The following is a 22,443-nucleotide window of genomic DNA, read 5'->3' as shown; positions in this document are numbered from 1 at the left end:
TGAGTACCGCACTCCGGGCTGGCACGGGTTTTATAGGATAGCGTTGAAGCGGCCGCCTCGCTTCTCGCCACAATCTGCAATTTATAACTGACTTCTTTGGCAGACGCCGGGTCTTAAATCAGCCTCGGACGTATGGAAATCCGCTTACTCGGCTCGTCGATGCCGACAGCAGCTCTCGTGAATCATTGGCAAGCAGGGAACGCTTCCGTTACTGCACACGTCGGCAAAAAAACCCAAAGAACAGGTCGGAGTGGGAGTTCCTCACCTTGAATGAATGAAAACTTTATTCGAAAATTAAAATAAAAAACAGAACAAAAACAATAACTCAGGGGCGGCAGTAGCTCAGGAGGTAGAGCGCTCGTCTTGGGATCAAGGGATCCCAGTTCGAATCCCGGCTCGTCCGTGTTACATGTCGAAGTGTCCTTGGGTAAGACACTGAACCCCTAATACCCCCGATAAGCAGGTTAGCGCCTTACATGGCCGCAAGGCCCAATGTGAAGCACATTGTAAAGCGCTTTGGGAAGTCATTGACTTGAAAAGCGCTATAGAAATGCAGATTATTCTTCATTTTCATTTTTCTCTGTCTCTGTCTTTTTCGCGCTCTCTTTTCCTCTTTCTTTCTCTATATCACTATCTTTCGTTCTCTCTCTCTGTCTTTTTCTTTATCTCTCATTTTCACTCTTTTTTCCTCTGTCTCCTTCTCTCGTTTTCTCTTTTTTTTCTCTGTCTCTTTCTTGTTCTCTCACTCATTCGTACTCTCTTGCTCACTCTTGCTTTCTTTTATCCCCCCCTCCCTCTCTCGTTCTCTGTCTTTTTCTATATCTTTTTTCTTTCTGGTTTTCACTCTTTTTTCCTCTGTCTCTCTCATTCTCTCTCTTTTTCTCACCCTCTTGCTCACTCTCTCAAAAACAAAATAACGTTACATAATATGTTCGAAAAGGGGTAGTCAAAAGCAAATGCTTATACAGCGGAACCTGGGTTTTCGAACGCCTCTCAGTTCCGACAAATCGGAGTCCGACCAAAAATTTATAGAAATTCTTGCTTCGCTGTTCAGTCAAAAAAATCGGGGTTCGAACGCCGGTACGCTAGGGTGCGATGCTGAGCGGCGTACGGGTGTTTTAGCCCCTAACTATGCCTCCGAAGAAGGTCGGTGCAAGCGGGACAGGTGAAAAAAGACAAGTTGTTCGTCCAACTATTGCCTTTAAGAAAGACATAATAGCTAAATATGAAAGAGGTGTACGAATTTCCGATCTTGCTAGTGAATACAGCACGGCTAAATCTACGATCGGTACGATAGTAAAGAATAAGGAGGCTGTGAAATCGAGTGATGCGGCTATAAGCAAGCCACTGCCGCAAGTTTTGGAAGAGGTTGAAAAACTTTTGATGATTTTTCTCCCCCCACCGTCCACCTGCGCCTTCTGCTGACCACCACAAAGGTAAGAAATCCTATTCATAATCCTTTTTTTAAATTTTTACACGTTCGTGTTAGCGTAATCTTTCGTACGGAAGATTACAATAACGCGAACGTATGATGAGCCTGGGTTAGCTTTACGTTAGATATTCAAGATAAACATTCAGGGTGTTGGAACGGATTAAAACGATTTTACATGACTTTGAATGGGAAAAACGATTTCGGTGATCGAACAAATCGGTTTTCGAACGGATTATGGTCAAGAACCAAGGTTCCACTGTTCCCTACCCCTTCATCTTCTTTGACTCCGCACACGGACACGCACATACTTTTCCTGGTGGTTCTCACCTTTGGGATTATGAATTCACGACAGCCCCTTAAATTATAATTCCCCTCTTTCCGAATGAATAATTTACGGATGTTTTCTGGCACGATGCTTCTGTTGACCTTAAATAGCAGTTGTTGTTATTGTCAACACAGTAAGGAGAAAATAGATTCGAAGAATTTGTTACATTGTTTTAAATCGCGTCCGATGAAAAATGCGCTTGGCGAAATATTTGAGCACCTCGAAAACCTGCAGCGCGGAACGGAAGTACTGAATCAATAAGACTTTCAAGCTGACAGGAGATGGTATTATATTTTGAGATAGTCCAGGGAGACATTCCATATCCCTTTTAACTTGAGTGGCTAGTGTGAGGAAAGTCAGGTCAAATCAGGTTTATTTGGGACGCTCTTAATCAAAAGGAGTCTCAAAGACCTGCACAGACAACAGACTATTATGACACCATCCCCTGATCTAAAACCTACATGAGGGTAAGGAAAAACTCAAAAACCTCACCATGAGGGAAATGAAGAAACATTGAGAAGGGACAGTCTCAAAGGCCTGCACAGACCACAGATTATTGCACACTATAGACTATTAGGACACCATCCCCTGATCTAAAACCTACATGAAGGCAAGGAAAAACTCAAAAACCTCAACATGAGGAAAATGAAGAAACCTTGAGAAGGGACGGTCTCAGTGGGCTGCACAGACCAGATTATTGCACACTACAGACTATTGGGACACCATCCCCTGATCTAAAACCTACACGAGGGTAAGGAAAAACTCAAAAACCTCACCATGAGGGAAATGAAGAAACCTTGAGAAGGGACAGTCTCAAAGGCCTGCACAGACCACAGATTATTGCACACTATAGACTATTATTACACCATCCCCTGATCTGGAACCAACATGAGGGCAAGGAAAAACTCAAACACCTCAACATGAGGAAAATGAAGAAACCTTGAGAAGGGACAGTCTCAAAGGCCTGCACAGACAACAGACTATTATGACACCATCCCCTGATCTAAAACCTACATGAGGGTAAGGAAAAACTCAAAAACCTCACCATGAGGGAAATGAAGAAACCTTGAGAAGGGACAGTCTCAAAGGGCTGCACAGACCACAGATTATTGCACACTATAGACTATTAGGACACCATCCCCTGATCCAAAACCTACACGAGGGCAAGGAAAAACTCAAAAACCTCAACATGAGGAAAATGACGAAAACTTGAGAAGGGACAGTCTCAATGGGCTACACAGACAACAGACTATGACAGACTATAGACTATTATGACACCATCCCCTGATCTAAAACCTACAGGAAGGCAAGGAAAGCCTTAACATATGAGAGAAATGAAGAAACCTTGAGAATGGGCTGCACAAAATAAGCAATCTATCATTTTTAATATCAGATCATCCATCCATCCATTATTTGCAGCGCTTGCTTATCCTCAGTAGGGTCGCGGGGTGCTGGAGCCGATCCTAGCTATCTCTGGGCAGTGGGTAGGGGACACCCTCAACTGGTTTCCAGTCAATCGCAGGGCACACAGGGACAGACGACTCACTCACTCATTCCCACCAAGGGACAATTTGGACCGGCCAATAAACCTGACGTGCATGTTTTTGGAACGTGGGAGGATTGCCCAGAGGAAACCCACACGAAACACAGGGAGAATATGCAAACTCCACACAGGAGGTTTGATCTCATGACCTCAGAACAGTGCCGCACACGCGCTAACCACTGCGCCGCCGTACTGCCCGTATCAGCTCATTTGCATTTAAAAAGCCAGTAAAATGTTCAAAGAACAAACCAGAATGTCAAGCCTCAGGACCTTAAAACACAGCTAACAATAGCAGCTAACCCCGAGCCTTCGACTGCAGCCAAGTGGCTAACGTGTGGCTAAAGAAGGAAACAAAGGTGAAAAAAGTCGAAAATGACATGATGTCTGAATCACGCAACTCAGCGACGATCCCTTGCACAACCAACTGTGCAGAGCAGGAGCAGTTAACAATAACCGAGCAGTGACCCTAATCTACAGCAAACTAGCTCACAGAAGTGGCTAGAGAAGGAAACAGTGGGGAAAAAAGTTAAGGTTGCCTCAACAATAGGACATGTAGAGCTTAGCTGTGTGTGGTAAGTAACGATTAAGTGCTTAAAGCACCATTGGGACAAAAAAAAACGTCATTTGGGCTTCTGTAGTAGTAAGATTGTGGACACATCCGCTTCTTCAAATTGAGTAATCTGATTACAAATGAGCTATACTATGAACTTTGCTTTGTGTTATAAGACTTTGCGAATCAGGCTATCCACAACTCAATCAAATAAGCAACTTAAGCAATACAGGTAGTCTGTAACTGTCTTTTTGGACTCCCACAAACGAAAGCTAAGAGACAGTTAATAGAAGATCCCTGCCAGTGTTCCCTCTAAGCAATTGCGCACTGCTCGCACATTCTCAGCGCACAAGAAAATCTAGCCAGCGCACAAAAATCAGGGCTCAAAATTACTAATTAAGAAGCCAATTAAGTCAAAGTTACAGTGCATGAAGGTAATATTTCGCGGGTCCCTGACGTTGTGTCCTAAATGCAGTATTTTGAAGTCGAGTCGAAGTCGAACGAAGTTGAGTAAAGTTAGTAGAGTTTGTCGAGAACCGGCTTTTTCGGCTCGGCTCACTAAAAGGAACCGGCTCTTTCGGGTCCTAAACGGCTCTTCGGGTTGTTTTTGCTTCTTTCATCCCAACATGACCAAATATTATGTAAAATGATGCACAAAATGACTTAAAGGAAGGGGGGAATAGAACAAAAAAGTCAAGTCAAGTCATTTTTATTTGTATAGCCCTTAATCACAAAGAGTCTCAAAGGGCTTCACAGGTTAAAAAGATTTACTGGACAGACACGTGAAGCCGCTGCGTCTAGACGCGCCGCCATCTTGAAAAAAAAAAGTACAAAAAAATACCTAAATGAAAAAGTAGGGGAAAAGCTGGGAAAAAAACAAAAGGAAGAGAAAAATTTAGAAAATAGCCAGAAAAAAAGAAAATAGAGAACAAATAGAAAAAAGTAACAGCTCGGAAAAAATAAACACAATGAGATTTTTTTTAAAGGAATTTAAAAAAAAGTAGAAAAAAAACACGGAAAAAAGAAGAAAAAGTTTGTGTTGCATTCAAATAATTTCCAATGATATCAAGTGAATCTTGTTAGGGGCGGCAGTAGCTCAGGAGGTAGAGCGCTCGTCTTGAGATCAAGGGATCCCAGTTCGAATCCCGGCTCGTCCGTGTTACATGTCGAAGTGTCCTTGGGTAAGACACTGAACCCCTAATACCCCCAATAAGCAAGTTAGCGCCTTACATGGCTGCAAGGCCGCTATTGGGAAATGTGGAGCATGTTGTAAAGCGCTATAGAAATGCAGATCATTTCATTTCATTGTTGCCAACATTGTACTTCCACTCAAAAATGTGATTAAGTACAGTTCTGTATCTTACAACCGACTAAATAAGCCTCCAAAAATGTGAATATAATGCGTCAAAATATATCAGGAAATAAAAAGAAATGGATATCTTGTGAAAGAATTGTAAGAACAAACGACGTTTGTAGGCAATCGTACATGCAAAATCATTTTGCATTGCCGGAAACTCAGCAAAATGTCAAGTTTTGGACCTGTTTGATAATGACTTAGTTGCCACACTTGGGATTGCCGTTGCTCACTGTTGTTTCAAGCGTTGCTCACCGACTTTGTGTGAACGCTCAGACCCGTAAGGAAAATGACAGGGAACATTGCTCCCTGCAGGAGGAAATCTTTGTTTTTTTTTTGTTTTTTAATCTAATCTTTTGTCGCCGATCGAACTGGAGTTGTTTTTTCCTCCAGAAAGCAAGATTTTCCATCTCGTCCGACGTTGTTATTCGCTCTCCACCATCCAAGTTTTTGGAATGTTCTATATTTGAATACTCGTGTCTATTAGCATTTAGCTCATGTCAAAACTGCCATTTTGTTCTCTTTTCCAAGGAAAAGACAGGAGGCTGTGTTTAAGAGAGACTGACCGTGACTTGGACCAATCAAAATCTGATTTGGGCGTCCTTCAGTTGTGAATATTTATGGACCTTCGTGCAATCGTGCTTGAACTTGGGAAAGAAAATAATATCGCCCTGTCTTCTCAACTCAACTTTATTCATTCATTGCTTATCCCCAGTAGGGTCACGGGGGTGCTGGAGCCCATCCCTGCTATCTTCGGGCAGTGGGCAGGGGACACCTTGAACCGGTTGCCAGCCAGTCGCAGAGGACACAGGGACAGACAACTCACTTGCTCACCTAGGGACAATTGGGTTAGGCCAATCCACCTGACATGCATGTTTTTGGAATATGGGAAGAAACCCACGAAAGCACGGAGAGAACATGCAAACTCCACACAGGAAGGTTCGATCTCATGACCTCAGATCTGTGCCGCACACGCTCTAACCACTGCGCCGCCGTGCTGACGAAAGACCTAAGGGGACTAAAATAATGACACTACTAAGAAAGTATTATACAAATAAAATACAACAGGAACAAAGTCGGGCAGCACGGCGGCGCAGTGGTTAGCACGTGTGCGGCACAGTTCTAAGGTCTTGGGAACCTCCTGAGTGGGTTCAAATCCAGCTACCGGACTTCCTGTGCGGAGTTTGTATGTTCTCCCCGTGCTTGCGTGGGTTTCCTCCGGGCACTCCCACATTCTGGAAAAACATGCATTTCAGGTTAATTGGCCGGTCCAAATTGTCCCTAGGTGTGAATGAGCGAATGATTTGTCTGTCCCTGTGTGCCCTGCGATTGGCTGGCAACCCGTTCAGGGTGTCCCCTGCCCACTGCCCGATGATTGCTGGGATGGGCTCCAGCCCCCCGCGACCCTACTGAGGATAAGCGGTGTAGTTGATGAGATGAGATGAGATGAGATGAAATTGTCCCTAGGTGTGAATGAGCGAGCGACTTGTCTGTCCCTGTGTCCCCTGAGATTGGCTGGCAACCAGTTCAGGGTGTCCCCTGCCCACTGCCCGATGATTGCTGGGATGGGCTCCAGCACCCCCGCGACCCTACTGAGGATAAGCAATGCAGCTAATGAGATGAGATGAGATGAGGAACAAAGTCTCATCTTGGGTCAAAAGGCAAGAAATGAAAACCGGTTTAAGGACTAGTTCTAAAAATAGACAGTGAAGCAGCCTGTCTGATGTGCAAGAGTAAGCTTGAGAGCAACATCAGAAAAGGCTCTGAGGTTCCTCTTGGACCTCCAGACCATGAGGGTGAAGCCCCTCACTGAGGTAAGATTTAGAAAAACAAGTCATGTTTATTTGTTTGGCCCTTAATCACAAAGAGTCTCAAAGGGCTGCACAGAACACAGATTATTGCAAACTACAAACTATAATGACACCATCCCCTGATCTAAAACCTACATGAGGGCAAGGGAAAACTCAAAAACATGTAAAGTCATCTATATTATTGAATCCCTTAATCACAAGGAGTCTCAAAGGGCTGCACAGAACACAGATTTTTGCAAACCACAGACTATTATGACACCATCCCCTGATCTAAAATCTACATGAGGGCAAGGAAAAACTCAAAAAACCTCAACATGAGGAAAAGGAAGAAACCTTGAGAAGGGATTGCACATGAGGCTCTTCCAGGATGACCAGGCCAAAATGGATGTTGCAATAACAAATAATACACATATTATCAACATAAAATATAGGTTATTTATATGCTATAGAATAAAAGTGTGTTTTAAGCCTAGATTTAAACAGTTCCACTGAGGTTGCAGATCCAATCTCAGGGGGAAGAGCATTCCACAGCACCGGGGCCCAAAAGGAAAATGCTCTGTGGATTTCTTCTTGGCTCTTGGGATCACTACTAGACCAGCATTTTCAGAGCGAAGGCTCCGGACCGGAACATAGGGCGAAATTAAATCTGAGAGATATGAGGGAGCAAGTCCATGCGTGATTTTGTATAATACTTAGAGAACCTTGAAATCACATCTAAGGCTAACTGGGAGCCAATGCAGGTTAGCAAAATCGGGGTCATGTGATCAAACTTTATTGTCTGAGTTAAAAACCTCGCTGCAGCATTTTGTACCGGCTGAAGGCTCTTGATTTTGGACTCCGGGAGACCGGAGAGTAGGGCATTACAGTCATTGAAACGGGAGGTAACAAACGCATGAATTATAATCCCCGCATCGGAATGGGACAGCATGGGATGAATTTTAGCAATGTTGCTTAAGATGAAAGAAATCTGTTCTAGTCATATTCTTAACGTGTGTTTGAAAGGACAGATCGGGGTCAAATAGGACACCTAACTTTTTAACGGAGTCACTTTAGGTGATATTACATTTCTCTATGTTCAGAACAGTTTTTGAGAACAAGTCACGGCATTAAGATGGACCAATAACTAGCATTTCGGTCTTTTCAGAGTTAAGTCGCAAGAAGAAGTTGAGTGATATCCATTTTTGATCTCAAAGAGGCAGGCCTCCAAATTTCCATAGTTTAGTGTGGCTGATTCCTTCATCAGGAGTGTCATCTGCGTAGCAATGGAAACAGATATTATACGAGCGAATAATATCACCTCATGGAAGCATGTCAATGCTAAAAAGAAGGGGGCCAAGCACTGAACCCTGCGGAACACCACAGGTAACACTAAAGGGCTCTGATGTCATTTCACTATATTTAACACAGTGCGTCCTATCTAAGAGATAGGATTTGAACCATAAGAGGACGGTTCCTGAGACACCAATCCATTTTTCCAATTAGAATTATTGCTTTTTCAGAATAATTGTTGGTAATATACCGATTAAAGGGATCACCACAAACCTGTCTTTTTTTTAATTTTCTCCTTTTATACTTCCTTTTTTTTCTTAACTTCTTTATACAACATAATTCATAATATAATGCATCAAAGCAAGTGAGCCGTTAGAGAGCCGGCTCTTTTGAACGAGTTGAGCCGAAAAAGCCGCTTCTCTAAAAAGAGACGGACTTTTCACGACACAACTGGAGATCGGCGTGCGGACGAAAACTCGAAGCGCGAGACCAAAACAACAATGGCGGATCTGCCGGACGAAAAGTTTGGAGTGCGGTAAATATTTGTTAAAAAATGATAATGACAATTTTGTGTCCAAAAAGTTGCGTCCCGGGGACGCACGTTGATTTGAGACAGCAAAAATCATGCGTCTGGGACGCAGGGACGCGGTCAAACCGGAACACTGCCCTATCCAAAAGTTTTGCTCAAAATCTGTTACTCTGGACTCAGAATTTGCGGTTCCCTGTTCCTGAAATTGGACTCTTCTCTCCTGTGTGTGGTCACTGGTATAGATTACAATTTTAGAGTCCCACACGAGGATCAAAAGAGATAAAATGTCCTTCGGAGAAGGACAAACCGGTGACGTCACGCCAAAGTGGGACACCGGGAGAGTGACTCAGAATCCTGTGGTTCCAATCAGCTCGAGAGATGGTCTCCGATACCGAGCGCAGAGACGCCCACCCCGGACTAGAAAGCGGAGACCTCCTCCTCCTCCCATCTTCTCACACTTGCCTGTTTCGGTCTACGTGGAGCCCATTTTCAGGATTCTCTGGGAGGATCGTGCTGGATCGCTTTTCCGTTATCCCCACTGCCGCGAGAAACGACGGAAAGAGGTGAGATCCATCCGCTCTGTCTATTTCAGGGGAGTCAAACTCCACAAATGCTATAAAAAAAATCTCACGGGGGCCGGACTAGTAGATTTAAGAGAAAGAGAGGGGGAGAAAAAAAGAGAAAAAGAGAGGGGAGGAAAGAGAAACAGATAGGGAGAACAAGGGAGACAGAGTGACAGTGAGAGAAAAAGAGAGCAGAATAGAGATAGGAATGGAGAAGAAGGGGGAAATGAATATAGAGAGAAAAAGAAAGTGAAAAAAGAGGAAAAAAAAGAGAAATGAAACGACAGAAAGAGTCAGCAGGAGAAAAAGAGACAAAGTGAGGTGAGAGAGAGAGAGAGAGAGAGAGGTCGAAAAAGGGAAAGAACGAGGGTGAGAATGAAAGAGAAAAATAGAAAGAGAGAGAATTAAAGTGTAAATTAGAGAGAGAAAATAGAAAGAGAGCCAGACAGAGAAAAAGAAAGAGTTAGAGAGTGAGAGAAAAATAGAGAAAGGAGAAAAAGAGAGAGGGAAAGAGAGAAACAGATAGGGAGAACAAGGGAGACAGAGCAACAGTGAGTAAAAAAGAGAGCAGAATAGAGATAGGAATGGAGAAGAAGGGGGAAATGAATATAGAGAGGAAAAGAAAGTGGGAAAAGAGAAAGATAAAAAAATAAGAGAAATGAAACAACAGAAAGAAAAAGAGTCAGCAGGAGAAAAAGAGACAAAGTGAGGTGAGAGAGAGGGGTCAAAAAGGGAAAGAAAGAGGGTGAGAAAGAAAGAAAAAAATAGAAAGAGATAGAAGAGAAGATAGAAAGAGAGCAAGACAGAGAAAAAGAAAGAGTTAGAGAGTGAGAGAAAAAAAGAGAAAAAGAGAAAAAGAGGGAAAGAGAGAAACAGATAGGGAGAACAAGGGAGACAGAGTGACAGTGAGAGAAAAAGAGAGCAGAATAGAGATAGGAATGGAGAAGGGGGAAATGAATATGAAGTGAAAAAAGAGAAAGATAAAAATAATAAGAGAAATGAAACGACAGAAAGACAAAGTCTGCAGGAGAAAAAGAGACAAAGTGAGGTGAGAGAGGTCGAAACGGGAAAGAAAGAGAAAAATAGAAAGAGTGAGAATTAAAGTGTAAATTAGAGAGAGAAAATAGAAAGAGAGCAAGACAGAAAAAGAAAGAGAGTGAGAGAGAAATAGAGAAAAGAGAAAAAGAAAGAGCAGAGACAGAGCAACAGTGAGAGAAAAAGAGAGCAGAATAGAGATAGGTATGGAGAAGAAGGGGGAAATGAATATAGAGAGAAAAAGAAAGTGAAAAAAGAGAAAAAAAGAGAAATAAAACGACAGAAAGAAAATCAGTCAGCAGGAGAAAAAGAGACAAAATGAGGTAAGAGAGAGAGAGAGAGAGAGAGGTCGAAAAAAGAAAAGATAGAGGTTGAAAAAGAAAGAAAAATAGAAAGAGAGAGAATTAAAGTGTAAATTAGAGAGAGAAAATAGAAAGAGAGCCAGACAGAGAAAAAGAAAGAGTTAGAGAGTGAGAGAGAAATAGAGAAAGGAGAAAAAGAGGAAGGGAAAGAGAAAGATTGGGAGAACAGGGGGGACAGAGCAACAGTGAGAGAAAAAGAGAGCAGAATAAAGATAGGAATGAAGAAGGGGGAAATGAATATAGAGAGAAAAAGAATGTGAAAAAAGAGGAAAAAAAAAGAGAATTAAAGTGTAAATTAGAGAGAGAAAATAGAAAGAGAGCAAGACAGAGAAAAAGAAAGAGTTAGAGAGTGAGAGAAAAAAAGAGAAAAAGAGAGAGAAGGAAGGAGGGAAAGAGAGAAACAGATAGGGAGAACAAGGGAGACAGAGCAACAGTGAGAGAAAAAGAGAGCAGAATAGAGATATGAATGGGGAAGAAGGGGGAAATGAATATAGAGAGAAAAAGAAAGTGAAAAAAGAGAAAGATAAAAAAAAAAATAATAGAAATGAAACGACAGAAAGAAAAAGAGTCAGTTTTTGTCTTGGAGCCAATCGTGTTTACTGTTTGAGTGCTGAGAGTAATGGTAGTCCTTATTCTGTGCAGCCCTTTCAGACTTCTTGTGGTGAAGATCTACACAAATTGTCGTGTCCAGCATGGTCGCCGTGGTGACCGGCTGGCCCCGCCCCCTGGGCACGGCTGCAGTAGATCAGCTCATTTGCGTGTTTGCTACTTAAGGGTGGGTTGTGGGTTTTGCTGGTGCTGGCTCATTGCATTTTCTGTCTGCATTTCCTGTTCTGTTTTGCTCTGTCCTGTTTTGTTTGATTCGGAGGAAACCTGCGTTTTCACGTTTTTTGTTAAAGCCTGTTTGTTCTGTCTTGTCCCGGAGTTTTGGACGACTTTTATTTTGGTCCGTTCTCCCACGTGACACAAATAATCATGACTTGAATATCATAGCTTAGTATCAAGTAACTCTTGGAATCTTTTTCGGTGGCTTCTTTTTGTGATACTGGTTAAATTACAACAAGCTTGTAATCACTCCCAGAATGCACTTGTGGTGAGGCCTTGACAGTTCCTGGCCACTGCCAATTCATCAGCCGGCACTGAAACCGCGACTTCAAATAGTTGGACGACAATGGAAACGGAGCGTCCTCCCTCAAAGTCTGAAGAAGCTGCCGAGATCAATCTGCTTCATTCTTATTCTTATGACTGTTACGCCCTTGAAAAATACTGTTCTCTCTCATTCATCGTAGTTCATGAGGGCCAGGACCCTCCATAATATGCAAACAGTCGCAAATAGACCCCCCCCCCACACCCGCAAAAAACAGGAGCAAAAAACAGGAGCAAAAAACAGGTGGGAGGCAGGGTCGAAAAAAGCTTGCCTAGTGTTAACTGAGGTTCGCAGACGGACTGACAAAAGGCGACAGACAAGAGTGGGTTTAAATAGTGAGTCATCATTTGATTCCTATTTAGTTTCTTTTGTCTTTTATTAGCATATTTGATATTGGAGTCATCCAAAAGTCATTGAAAGTAATCCAGGTAATGTAACCCTACCCAACCCTAAGTTTTATGTTCGTTTTGCTGGAGATCAAAGAGATCAAAGCCAGGAGAGAAAGCTTACCTCGTGTTGTGAGTCATCATTTTATTCTTATTTCGTTTCTTTTGTCTTTTATTAGCATATTTGGTATTTGGAGTCATCCAAAAGTAATTGAAAGTAATCCAGTTAAAGTAACCCTACCCAACCCTGCATTTGATGTTAGTTTTGCCAGAGATCAAAGAGATCAAAGCCAGGAGAGAAAGCTTACCTCGTGTTGTGAGTCATCATTTTATTCTTATTTCGTTTCTTTTGTCTTTTATTAGCATATTTGGTATTGGAGTCATCCAAAAGCAAATGAAAGTAATCCAGGTAAAGTAACCCTACCCAACCCTACGTTTTATGTTCGTTTTGCTGGAGATCAAAGAGATCAAAGCCAGGAGAGAAAGCTTACCACGTGTTGTGAGTCATCATTTGATTCATATTTCGTTTCTTTTGTCTTTTATTAGCATATTTGGTATTGGAGTAATCCAAAAGTAATTGAAAGTAATGAAGTTAAAGTAACCCTACCCAACCCTGCATTTGATGTTAGTTTTGCCGGAGATCAAAGAGATCAAAACCAGGAGAGAAAGCTTACCATGTGTTGTGAGTCATCATTTTATTCATATTTAGTATCTTTTGTCTTTTATTAGCATATTTGGTATTGGAGTCATCCAAAAGTAATTGAAAGTAATCCAGGTAAAGTAACCCTACCCAACCCTGCATTTTATGTTAGTTTTGCCAGAGATCAAAGAGATCAAAGCCAGGAGAGAAAGCTTACCACATGTTGTGAGTCATCATTTTATTCATAATTCGTTTGTGTCTTTTATTAGCATATTTGGTATTGGAGTCATCCAAAAGTCATTGAAAGTAATCCAGTTAAAGTAACCCTACCCAACCCTGCATTTGATGTTAGTTTTGCCGGAGATCAAAGAGATCAAAGCCAGGAGAGAAAGCTTACCACATGTTGTGAGTCATCATTTTATTCATATTTAGTATCTTTTGTCTTTTATTAGCATATTTGGTATTGGAGTAATCCAAAAGTAATAGAAAGTAATCCAGTTAAAGGAACCCTACCCAACCCTGTAGGAGAGCTGTATACAAGTTGCTGATACTAGAAAAGATACACCAACCATTCGAGTTTTTTACAACTGGCAGTTGGAGAGGGGGAGGGGCCAGAAGAGGAGGAACTTACGTTCGTCTCCTTGGTCACGCTCCTAACTCTGGGGGGCCCTTCCCCCACCAAACTGCATTTATTTAGGCAGAAGAAATAAAGAGAAAGAAAGAAACCAATATTTGAAACAGAAACGTGATACCATCTAGTTTAGAAATACACACTTTTTGGGGAAGTACCCTAAGCCCACCTTTCAGTTTCTCACAAGTTTTATTAGAAGAAAGAGAAAGGGTTGCGCCCACGACCCGGTGATCGCTGGGCGCGGGAAACAGATCACTCTGAACACGAGCGATGGCGGTGTCGGGTACGGAAAAACGGGTCATTAGCCGGGACAGGAGAGCAAAAACGTGGTCCGGGGTCGGAAACAAGTCGTAAGCCAGGACGGGAGAGCAGACGTGGTCAGGATCAAAAGAACAGACAAGAGCAAGAGGCAGGGTCGGAAAAGGCTTGCCTAGTGTTGACTCAGGTTCACAGACGGACTGACAAAAGGCGACAGACAGGAGTGGGTTTAAATAGCGACAGGGAGCCAATCAGAGTCCGAGGCAATTGGCGTCAAAAGACACTCTGAACTCATGGTGCCTCAATTAGAAATAATAAAACAGAATACAGTACTACTTATGTATAATATATGTGTGCGTATAGATAGTAAATAATAAATACAAATCATAATCCACACCGTTAAAAAACTTTCATTCAATAAAAAAAAACAACAACATTGGTTTAAATACTAAGCAAAAATATATCATACCAAAGTTATTTTGATAAAAAAAATCATAGGTTGAGAAAATAGTTTTTTTACACAGTGGAATCCATTTTTTTTATTTGCACACGCACTGCTGTCCCCTGCTCTTAGAAACAGCCAACAGGGGATAATGGATCATGGCCACAGCCGTGCATTTGATTTAGGTGGCCGAGAAAAGCACACCTCCTGAACAAAATTGCCTACTGGTCCACGCTCGTGGTGATATGGGATGGGGATAATGGATTGCCCTTGCACAAGTGCAGTTCATTTTAGGAGAAAATAAAGGGGGGGGATTAAAAAGTACACCTCCTGAACAAAATTGCCTTCTGGTCTACGCTCGTGGTGATATGGGATGGGGATAATGGATTGCCCTTGCACAAGTGCAGTTCATTTTAGGAGAAAATAAAGGGGGGGGATAAAAAGTTGACATTCCTGAAAGAAGTGCACTCATCCGGTCCCTGTTTGCAAGCAATTTGTTACAAGGGATAGTGGATTGCAGCTGCAAAAGTGCAGTTCACTTTTTGGTGGAGAGAATGGTAAAAAAGAGCTGCCAGGCCCAACAGAAGTGTGATCTGCTGGGGTTAAGGGATTGTGGCTGGATGGGTGCTGTTCACTTTTTAGTGAAGAGAACGGCATTAAAGGCTGCCAGGCCTGACAAAAATCTGTTCCACCAGTAGTTGCTCCTAGCAGTATGCGATCAGAGATAACGGAATGCGGCCTAATGAGTGCCGTTCACATTTTGGTGAACACTTGCCCTTTTATTTAGAAAGGAAGGGGTGCAGTTCGAAGGTTAAATGTTCCAGTTGAAACCAGTTCTTGCACAACAATTTGTTATTTGCAATGTGACTTCAGGAAAGAACCTTGGCCTGCGGGTCAAATCTGTAACCGATTCATTCCGTGAGTTCTCTCTAGGGTGCAGTGGAGAACTTTTGCTTGTGAGAACATCTTATTTTGTAAGCACAATACTTCAAGCAAACATATTACACACATAGATTATAGTAAAGTTGAATAATTTATGTACATTATTCCAACGTTATCCTGGAGTGCCACGCCTAATCTTGTTATAAACAATGTTGACGACGTTGTTATCAATTACAAGAAAGACATTCTAATTCTAAAAAAACTGGGCCACTAAATTAAGAATGGCAGACTTACAACAATCACCTCTCTTCCTCCCGAGTCCTCAAAGATAAAATGTGAAAATTCAGGTTTGCTTTGGGCTTTTCCTGCTAATCAGGATAATCGATCGGCTTTAAAACCCGTTTGCCAGGGTCGGGGTGGAATTCCAGGCCCGAATCTTACATCTGAGACTTTAGTCCCAAAACTATTCAGGACGAATGAAACTGCCAAGATAAGTCAGCTTCATTCTTATTCCAAATGCATATTCTATTGCAAAATATTCCCAAAATGTCTTGCTTAGCGCAGTGGTTAGCGCGTGCGCGGCACAGTTCTGAGGTCATGAGATCCAACCTCCCGTGTGGAGTTTGCATGTTCTCCCCCAGTGTTCTGGTTTGCCCGCGTCCCTGCGTCCTAGACGCATCATTTTTGCTGGGGACGCATTGTGTCAAATCAACGGGGCGCAACTTTTTGGACACCAAATTGTCATTATTACCCGATTACTTTTTTTTTTTAACAAAGATTTACCGCACTCCAAACTTTTCATCAGGCAGATCCGCCATTGTTGTTTTGGTCTCGCGCCGATCTCGGCAAACGAGATGACGTCGCTTCGAGATGACGTCATTGTTTTGGTGGTTGTCGAGTGAAAGAGAAGTATGCCTCCGTAAAAACAGTTGCTTTTAGGTGCAAATCAACAAAAAAAATGGTCATTTCTTCAGTGTCGGTAATAAGTCGAAACAAAATACAGAAAGTGGTAACAATGGGCAGTAATTCCGGCACGAAAAAACGTTCTTCAGAAGACCGCGAAGGCAAGGAAAACACACGTGTTTTGAAGCGAACGATTCAACGAAAGATAAACAAAAGAATACTCCTAGCAAGAAAAGGACTTTTCTGCCAAAATGGGCTTAATTATATTCCAGGTTACGCTATGAGGAGGATGATAATGGAGGCTAGATGTTCTGTGATGCGTGTACCCAGCGTGACAAAAACATGAATGTCAGGTTAATTAGCTGGTCCAAATTGTCCCTAGGTGTGAATGAGCGAGCAAATTGTCTGTCCCTGTGTGCCCTGTCTGGCAACCGGTTCAGGGTGTCCCCTTCCCACTGCCCGTAGATAGCTGGGATGGGCTCCAGCACCCCCGCGACCCTACTGAGGATAAGCGGTGCAGATAATGGATGGATGGATATCTTGCTTAAGCACTCACCCTCATCCCTCGTTTGTCCTTCAGCCTCTAGAAGAATGGAGCGATCCGGCAGCAGCGTTCAGCCATGCTAGCTTCGGGTCGCACCAACTCATCACAGCCGTGGCCGGATGGCATCGGCGGGCAAGCGGCCCCGAAAATGTGGCCGCGGGGTAACCTGAGCGCCGAGGACGTGGCGGTGGTGGTGCTGCCCATGACCCTCGGCATCATCTCCAACATCGTGGCCCTCTTCATCCTGGCGCACGCCTACTGGCTCCAGCGTCAGCGTCCCAAAGCCAGTTTCCTCTTTTTCGCAACATCGCTGGTGGTCACCGACTTCATGGGTCACGTGATCCCCGGGACCTTGGTCCTGAGGCTCTACTTCATCGGGGGGACCCGTCCCGAGGAGTACGACGTTCCTGACGGCGCGTGCCAGTTCCTGGGAGGATGCATGGTGTTCTTCGGACTGTGTCCTCTGTTCCTGGGATGCGCCATGGCGGCGGAACGGTGCTTGGGGGTCACCAGACCGCTGCTCCACTCCACCCTGGTCACAAGCGGCAGAAGCAAAACCTGTCTGTCTGCCATCTGGCTTCTCGCACTGGGCGTGGCTCTGTTACCTTGTCTGCGCTTGGGTTCGTACGCCTACCAGGACCCGGGCACCTGGTGCTTCATTCAGGTCCTGAATGACATCCGGGAGGCGGACGTGGCCTTCGTCCTGCTCTTTTCCGGACTGGGTTTGAGTTCCCTGGCGGCGGCGGTGGCGTGTAACGGTGTCAGCGGGCTGACTTTGGTTCTGGCCAGGCTGAGGAGGAAGCCCGGTTCGCATCGTTCCGCCCAGTCGCACGATATCGAGATGGTGCTGCAGCTGGTGGGGATCACCGTCACCTCCTGCATTTGCTGGTGCCCCCTGCTGGTGAGTATCGGAAACAACGGCGGGAAATTCTGCATTCTTTTCTATTTCAAGTATCCGAGTACATGAAACCCCCGGGATACGATCTGAATCTGTTCCGAGGTGGGGATCGTAAAATGAAGCATTTGACTTTTTTACAACTGGCAGTTGGAGAGGGGGAGGGGCCAGGAGAGGAGGAACTTACGTCCGTCTCCTTGGTCGCGCTCCTAACTCTGGGGGGCCCTTCCCCCACCAAACTGCATTTATTTAGGCAGAAGAAAGAAAGAGAGGGAGACATGGGCCAATAAGAGAAAGCTAAAGGACTTCAGACAGACTCCAACGTCACGTCGGTCGTTTCTGATGATTGTTAAAAAATCTGCCCCCGTGTGGAAAGGCCGGTCTCTGGTTCATTTTTCCATCAAGAAACGAGCGTGCATTGTTAGGAGAATGCAGGTTGTGTTTGGTTAATGGCAGGGTTGGGTAGGGTTACTTTAACTGGATTACTTTCAATGACTTTTGGATTACTCCAATACCAAATATGCTAAGACAAAAGAAACTAAATATGAATCAAATGATGACTCACAACACGTGGTAAGCTTTCTCTCCTGGCTTTGATCTCTTTGATTTCTTACAAAACTAACATAAAATGCAGGGTTGGGTAGGGTTACTTTAACTGGATTACTTTCTATTACTTTTGGATTACTCCAATACCAAATATGCTAATAAAAGTCAAAAGAAACGAAATAGGAATCAAATGATGACTCACAACACGTGGTAAGCTTTCTCTCCTGGCTTTGATCTCTTTGTTTTCCAACAAAACTAACATAAAATGCAGGGTTGGGTAGGGTTACTTTAACTGGATTACCTTCTATTACTTTTGGATTACTCCAATACCAAATATGCTAATAAAAGTCAAAAGACACTAAATATGAATCAAATGATGACTCACAACACGTGGTAAGCTTTCTCTCCTGGCTTTGATCTCTTTGATCTCCAGCAAACCTGAATGAAAACGCTGCAAGTCATTCTGATCTGAAAACAACAGAATACATGTCGTCTTAAAAAACATTGGATTTCATGTGGTAGTTGTGTAGTGAAAGGAAGTCCGTCTCTTTTTAGAGAACCGGCTTTTTTGGCTCAACTCATTCAAGGGAGCCGGCTCTCCAACAGCTCACTTGCTTTGATGCATTATATTACCAATTATGATGTTGTATAAAGAAGTTAAGAATAAAAAGGAAGTATAAAAGGAGAAAATGAAAAAAGACAGGTTTGTGGTTATCCCATTCATCAGTATATCACCAACAATAATTTAAGAAAATGTATTATTCTACTTCATTCTACTTGCATGTATTTTTTCCTTCTACAGTGAACGTCCAAGCGACTTCATTTTTGAACTTTTTTTTCTAAAAAACCTCATTCATGTCGAGCAACTCAGTGTCTCACAATAAAATGTTCATTAACAATATATATGATATAAGGAAACACATGTACAATATAACACGTTTGAAAAAAAAAAGATTTTTTTTGTAATTTGTAAGGGAAAATACGACAGTTTGTCAGGGCATTGGAGCCCTGGAGCGCGACGGGTATGGTCCGACTGTCTTTTTCGTTTGGCACTTTATGGCCTTCTGTGCTTGCCGTACCTTCAGCTATATCACCTCGTTATTTGTAATGTTTATCGAATGCAGGCAATAAACCGAGTGACTGTGAACCCTTTTTTTCACGCATGATTGAGGGTCGTTACACGATGACTTATTTCATCCAAAAATAAGCAAAACTCACTTTATGAACTTGTTAAATGCCAACTATGTGGACAAAACTCGCGTGTTATTGAATAATTGACACTCCTTCAACACCGATTCGAAGTTACGTGCATGTCATCTGCAAATGACTATAAACGTTTCCTCAACTCTCAAATTTTAACTCGTTTTAATTGAAAGAATTCAACGCCAAACTGAAAGAAAGTGAAAAGTAAAAAGTGGAACAGTCTTACCGTACTTCCGGTCCACGGCCGTAACACCGTTCAATGTGGCGTAACAGCACCATCTATTGGGAACACGTGTGTATTGCAGCAAAAGGGGAAACATGAGGACTGAAGTGAAGATCTCAAATATCGCGAGATTTCCTATGAAAAACCAACATTGCACTTTTCTTACCTTCAGATCTTCAGCCTGATGTCAGCGCTGGACTCCTATGCAGGAACCATGAGCCAAGACCTTCCGGACTACAAAACCCTGCTGGTGACGGGGGTGAGGCTGGCCACGTGGAACCAGATCCTGGACCCCTGGGTCTACATCCTGCTACGCCGGACCGTTTTACGGAAAATCTACCTGGTGGCCAAGTGCCAAGCGGGTCAGGGATTTTTGGGATGCTTGGACTCTGCTTCTCCTCCCCAGTCTGAGAAGAACCAGGTCGAGGAAGCTTGAAACTGGTCTACGAGTGATGACTGGGAAGATCTCCATGGACCAACTGGATCTGCTGAAGGAGTGTTTTGTCCACTATAGCCACATGAGCGTTTTGGAAAGATAGCTTGTCCCGGTGTTGCTTTCACAGCTGAGCCAGAATCCCGTCACTCAGGCATTTTCCACTTTTTCCCCTACCCTTTCCTTCTCTAGCCACTCACGACCTCTACCTCTCTGATAGCTATGGCTCGTAACTACCCACTTTTGTTGTGAGCTGCTCCTGGTTCATTCTTCAATGTCCCTTGCCTTCGACAGCTGTTCATGCCAGCGAACGTCGCAAAGTCCTGAAATTCACCCCACAGTTTCCTTCTCTAGCCACTCACGATATCTACCTGTCTGATGGCTATGGCTTGTAACTACCCACTTTTGTTGTTAGCTGCTCTTGGTTCATCCTTCAGTGTCGCTTACCTTCGACAGCTGTTTATGCCAGTGAACGACGCAAAGTTCTGTGATTCACCCCACTGTTTCCTTCTCTAGCCACTCACGATATCTACCTCTCTGATAGCTATGGCTCGTAACTACCCACTTTTGTTGTTAGCTGCTCCTGGTTCATCCTTCAGTGTCGCTTGCCTTCGACAGTTGTTCATGCCAGTGAACGTCGCAAAGTTCTGAGATTCACCCCACTGTTTCCTTCTCCAGCCACCTATGTTAGCCACTTAGCAGAAGGCTATGGCTCACTGCTACCCGCTATTGTTAGTGAGCTTGAACCTGGTTTGGTCTTCAGCGTTTCATGCCTTCTACAAAAGCTCATGTTGCAGAGTTCCGTGATTCAGGCCTCCAGCACTTTATTTACCAGTTTCCTTCTCGAGTCACTTATGTTAGGCAGAAGGCTATGGCTCACTGCTATCCGCTATTGTTAGTGAGCTTGAACCTGGTTTGTCCTTCAGCGTTTCATGTAGCCTGCCAATATTCAGGCAAGAAAATAAGGAAATAGGGTTGTACAAACACAGCAATTATGTTCTACTCTACCTGTTAAAGTATGTCATTCACATCAGGTCTGACCAACACCAGCTTTTAGCTCTTTTCAGCTGCTCCGGGTGTATTCGTCTCGCTCGTTTTTTATGTTACTTGTGGGAATGAACACAGACTTTCATGTCTTGTTCCCGACTGAAGTTCAGGCCCAAAAAAAATGGAGTTAGCTAATGAATATTGCCAAGAGATCACCTTCAGTCTTTTGTGGTCTGACTTCTTCGTTTCAGCTCCAATATAAGCTAAAAGGACTTCTGGTGGTGAATCATTACACACTGTCACTTTAAGACTGGGGACACAAAGGCTGAGTGACAAAAAATAAAGCAATTCAGCAAAACCTAATCACCTTGTCCTTTTTCTTTCTTTTGAAGTTATATCATACACTGTTTTATCTTACGTAAAGTCAAATATACTTGTTCTAAAATCTGACTTCAGTGTTTGAGGGCAAACTCTGAGAGAAGGGTGTCGTAAACCACCTTTGCCTTGGAATATGTCTTTGGATTCAATCTGTGCAGATAACAATGACTGATCACCTCGCCTGGGGTGTTGGGAGTATGTGCCTGGCACCGTCCTATCACCCCTCCTCCCATTCTTCAAACCATGGTTGAGAAATTTGCATCGACGACAGCGGGACCCATCAGCTAGAGGCTTGGTCATGGGGCGTGAACATTTCATCGGCATGGGTGATAAGATGTGGAGACCCCAGAACCTTGCTGTCTTTCTCCACACGATTGGAATTGGCAAGGGAGAAAGATCCGATTTGTTCAACTCTTTGCTTCGGCGATATAAATTAATATGTAGACTATATTTGGCGCTCGGCTCAGTAATTTCTCTGACTTCTGGACATGCTCCAACTGTAAGGGATTACACAAGACATGGGACGTGTCTTCAGAGTCAGATTTCAGTATAGTAAATGTTAAAACCTGACACTTTCATGAACTGAAGATCTTGTCAGAATGTATCAACGCACCATGACTTTGTCGGAGTGAGCAGCAAAAGTTGGAACATTAATAATTGAGCGTGAACGAAGCCCCTCCCCCAATTTGTGCAAGTCACGAGCTCACAAGACTGCACGCGCACACTGGTCACGCTTTTTGCACGCCGCATTCCTCACTTACCCTCCATGGGATCCAATTGAAGAATTTATGGAGTTGTAGTGGATGGAGTCCACATTCTGTGTGTGTGTTTTTAAGTAGCCAAATCTCATTCGGGCTATCTTAGGTCCGAATTCTTTTATAATCCAATGTGGCGCCCCCTAGGGACAGTGCAGGTGACTGCGGACCTCTTCTGAAAATAGCTCACTTGGTTTATTGAGTCTATCTAACCCGAGTTGTTAATGATTAACCTAGTGATAACATATGTTGTTATTTTAGAAAGTCAAATGAATTCCACTTCATGGGCTTCATATAAATGTTTTTAAATAGAATGAGAATCTATTAATGTAAAAAAAAATGTCTGTTCTTTTTAATGACTTATTTTACAGAAAATACAACTAACTTATGTCCAATTTATAGGTTTGTATATGAGCA

The 22,443-nt window shown here is 43.2% G+C and overlaps 1 protein-coding gene across 1 annotated transcript; it reads left to right on the top strand.

Annotated features, from left to right (window-relative positions):
* Window positions 1–9,191: 9,191 nt before the first annotated feature.
* Window positions 9,192–21,250, top strand: ptger1a (prostaglandin E receptor 1a (subtype EP1)). The gene is made up of 3 exons (XM_088341387.1): window positions 9,192–9,376; window positions 16,643–17,507; window positions 19,646–21,250. The coding sequence occupies exons 2-3, from the start codon at window positions 16,683–16,685 to the stop codon at window positions 19,907–19,909; spliced, it is 1,089 nt and encodes a 362-aa protein (XP_088197513.1). The 5' UTR covers window positions 9,192–9,376; window positions 16,643–16,682; the 3' UTR covers window positions 19,910–21,250.
* The last annotated feature ends 1,193 nt before the right edge of the window (window positions 21,251–22,443 follow it).

The sequence above is a fragment of the Urocampus carinirostris genome, chromosome 8 (genome assembly GCF_059441175.1).
Source record: "Urocampus carinirostris isolate Australia breed hairy pipefish chromosome 8, RoL_Ucar_1.0, whole genome shotgun sequence".
In the NCBI taxonomy this organism is placed as follows: Eukaryota; Metazoa; Chordata; class Actinopteri; order Syngnathiformes; family Syngnathidae; genus Urocampus; species Urocampus carinirostris.
This window is presented reverse-complemented; position numbering and strand designations above follow the sequence as displayed.

Coding starts and splice junctions, on each gene's coding strand:
- ptger1a (XM_088341387.1), top strand. CDS start 16,683: ATGCTAGCTTCGGGTCGCACCAACTCATCACAGCCGTGGCCGGATGGC. Junction 17,508..19,645: donor TTTGCTGGTGCCCCCTGCTG/GTGAGTATCGGA, acceptor TCTTACCTTCAG/ATCTTCAGCCTGATGTCAGC.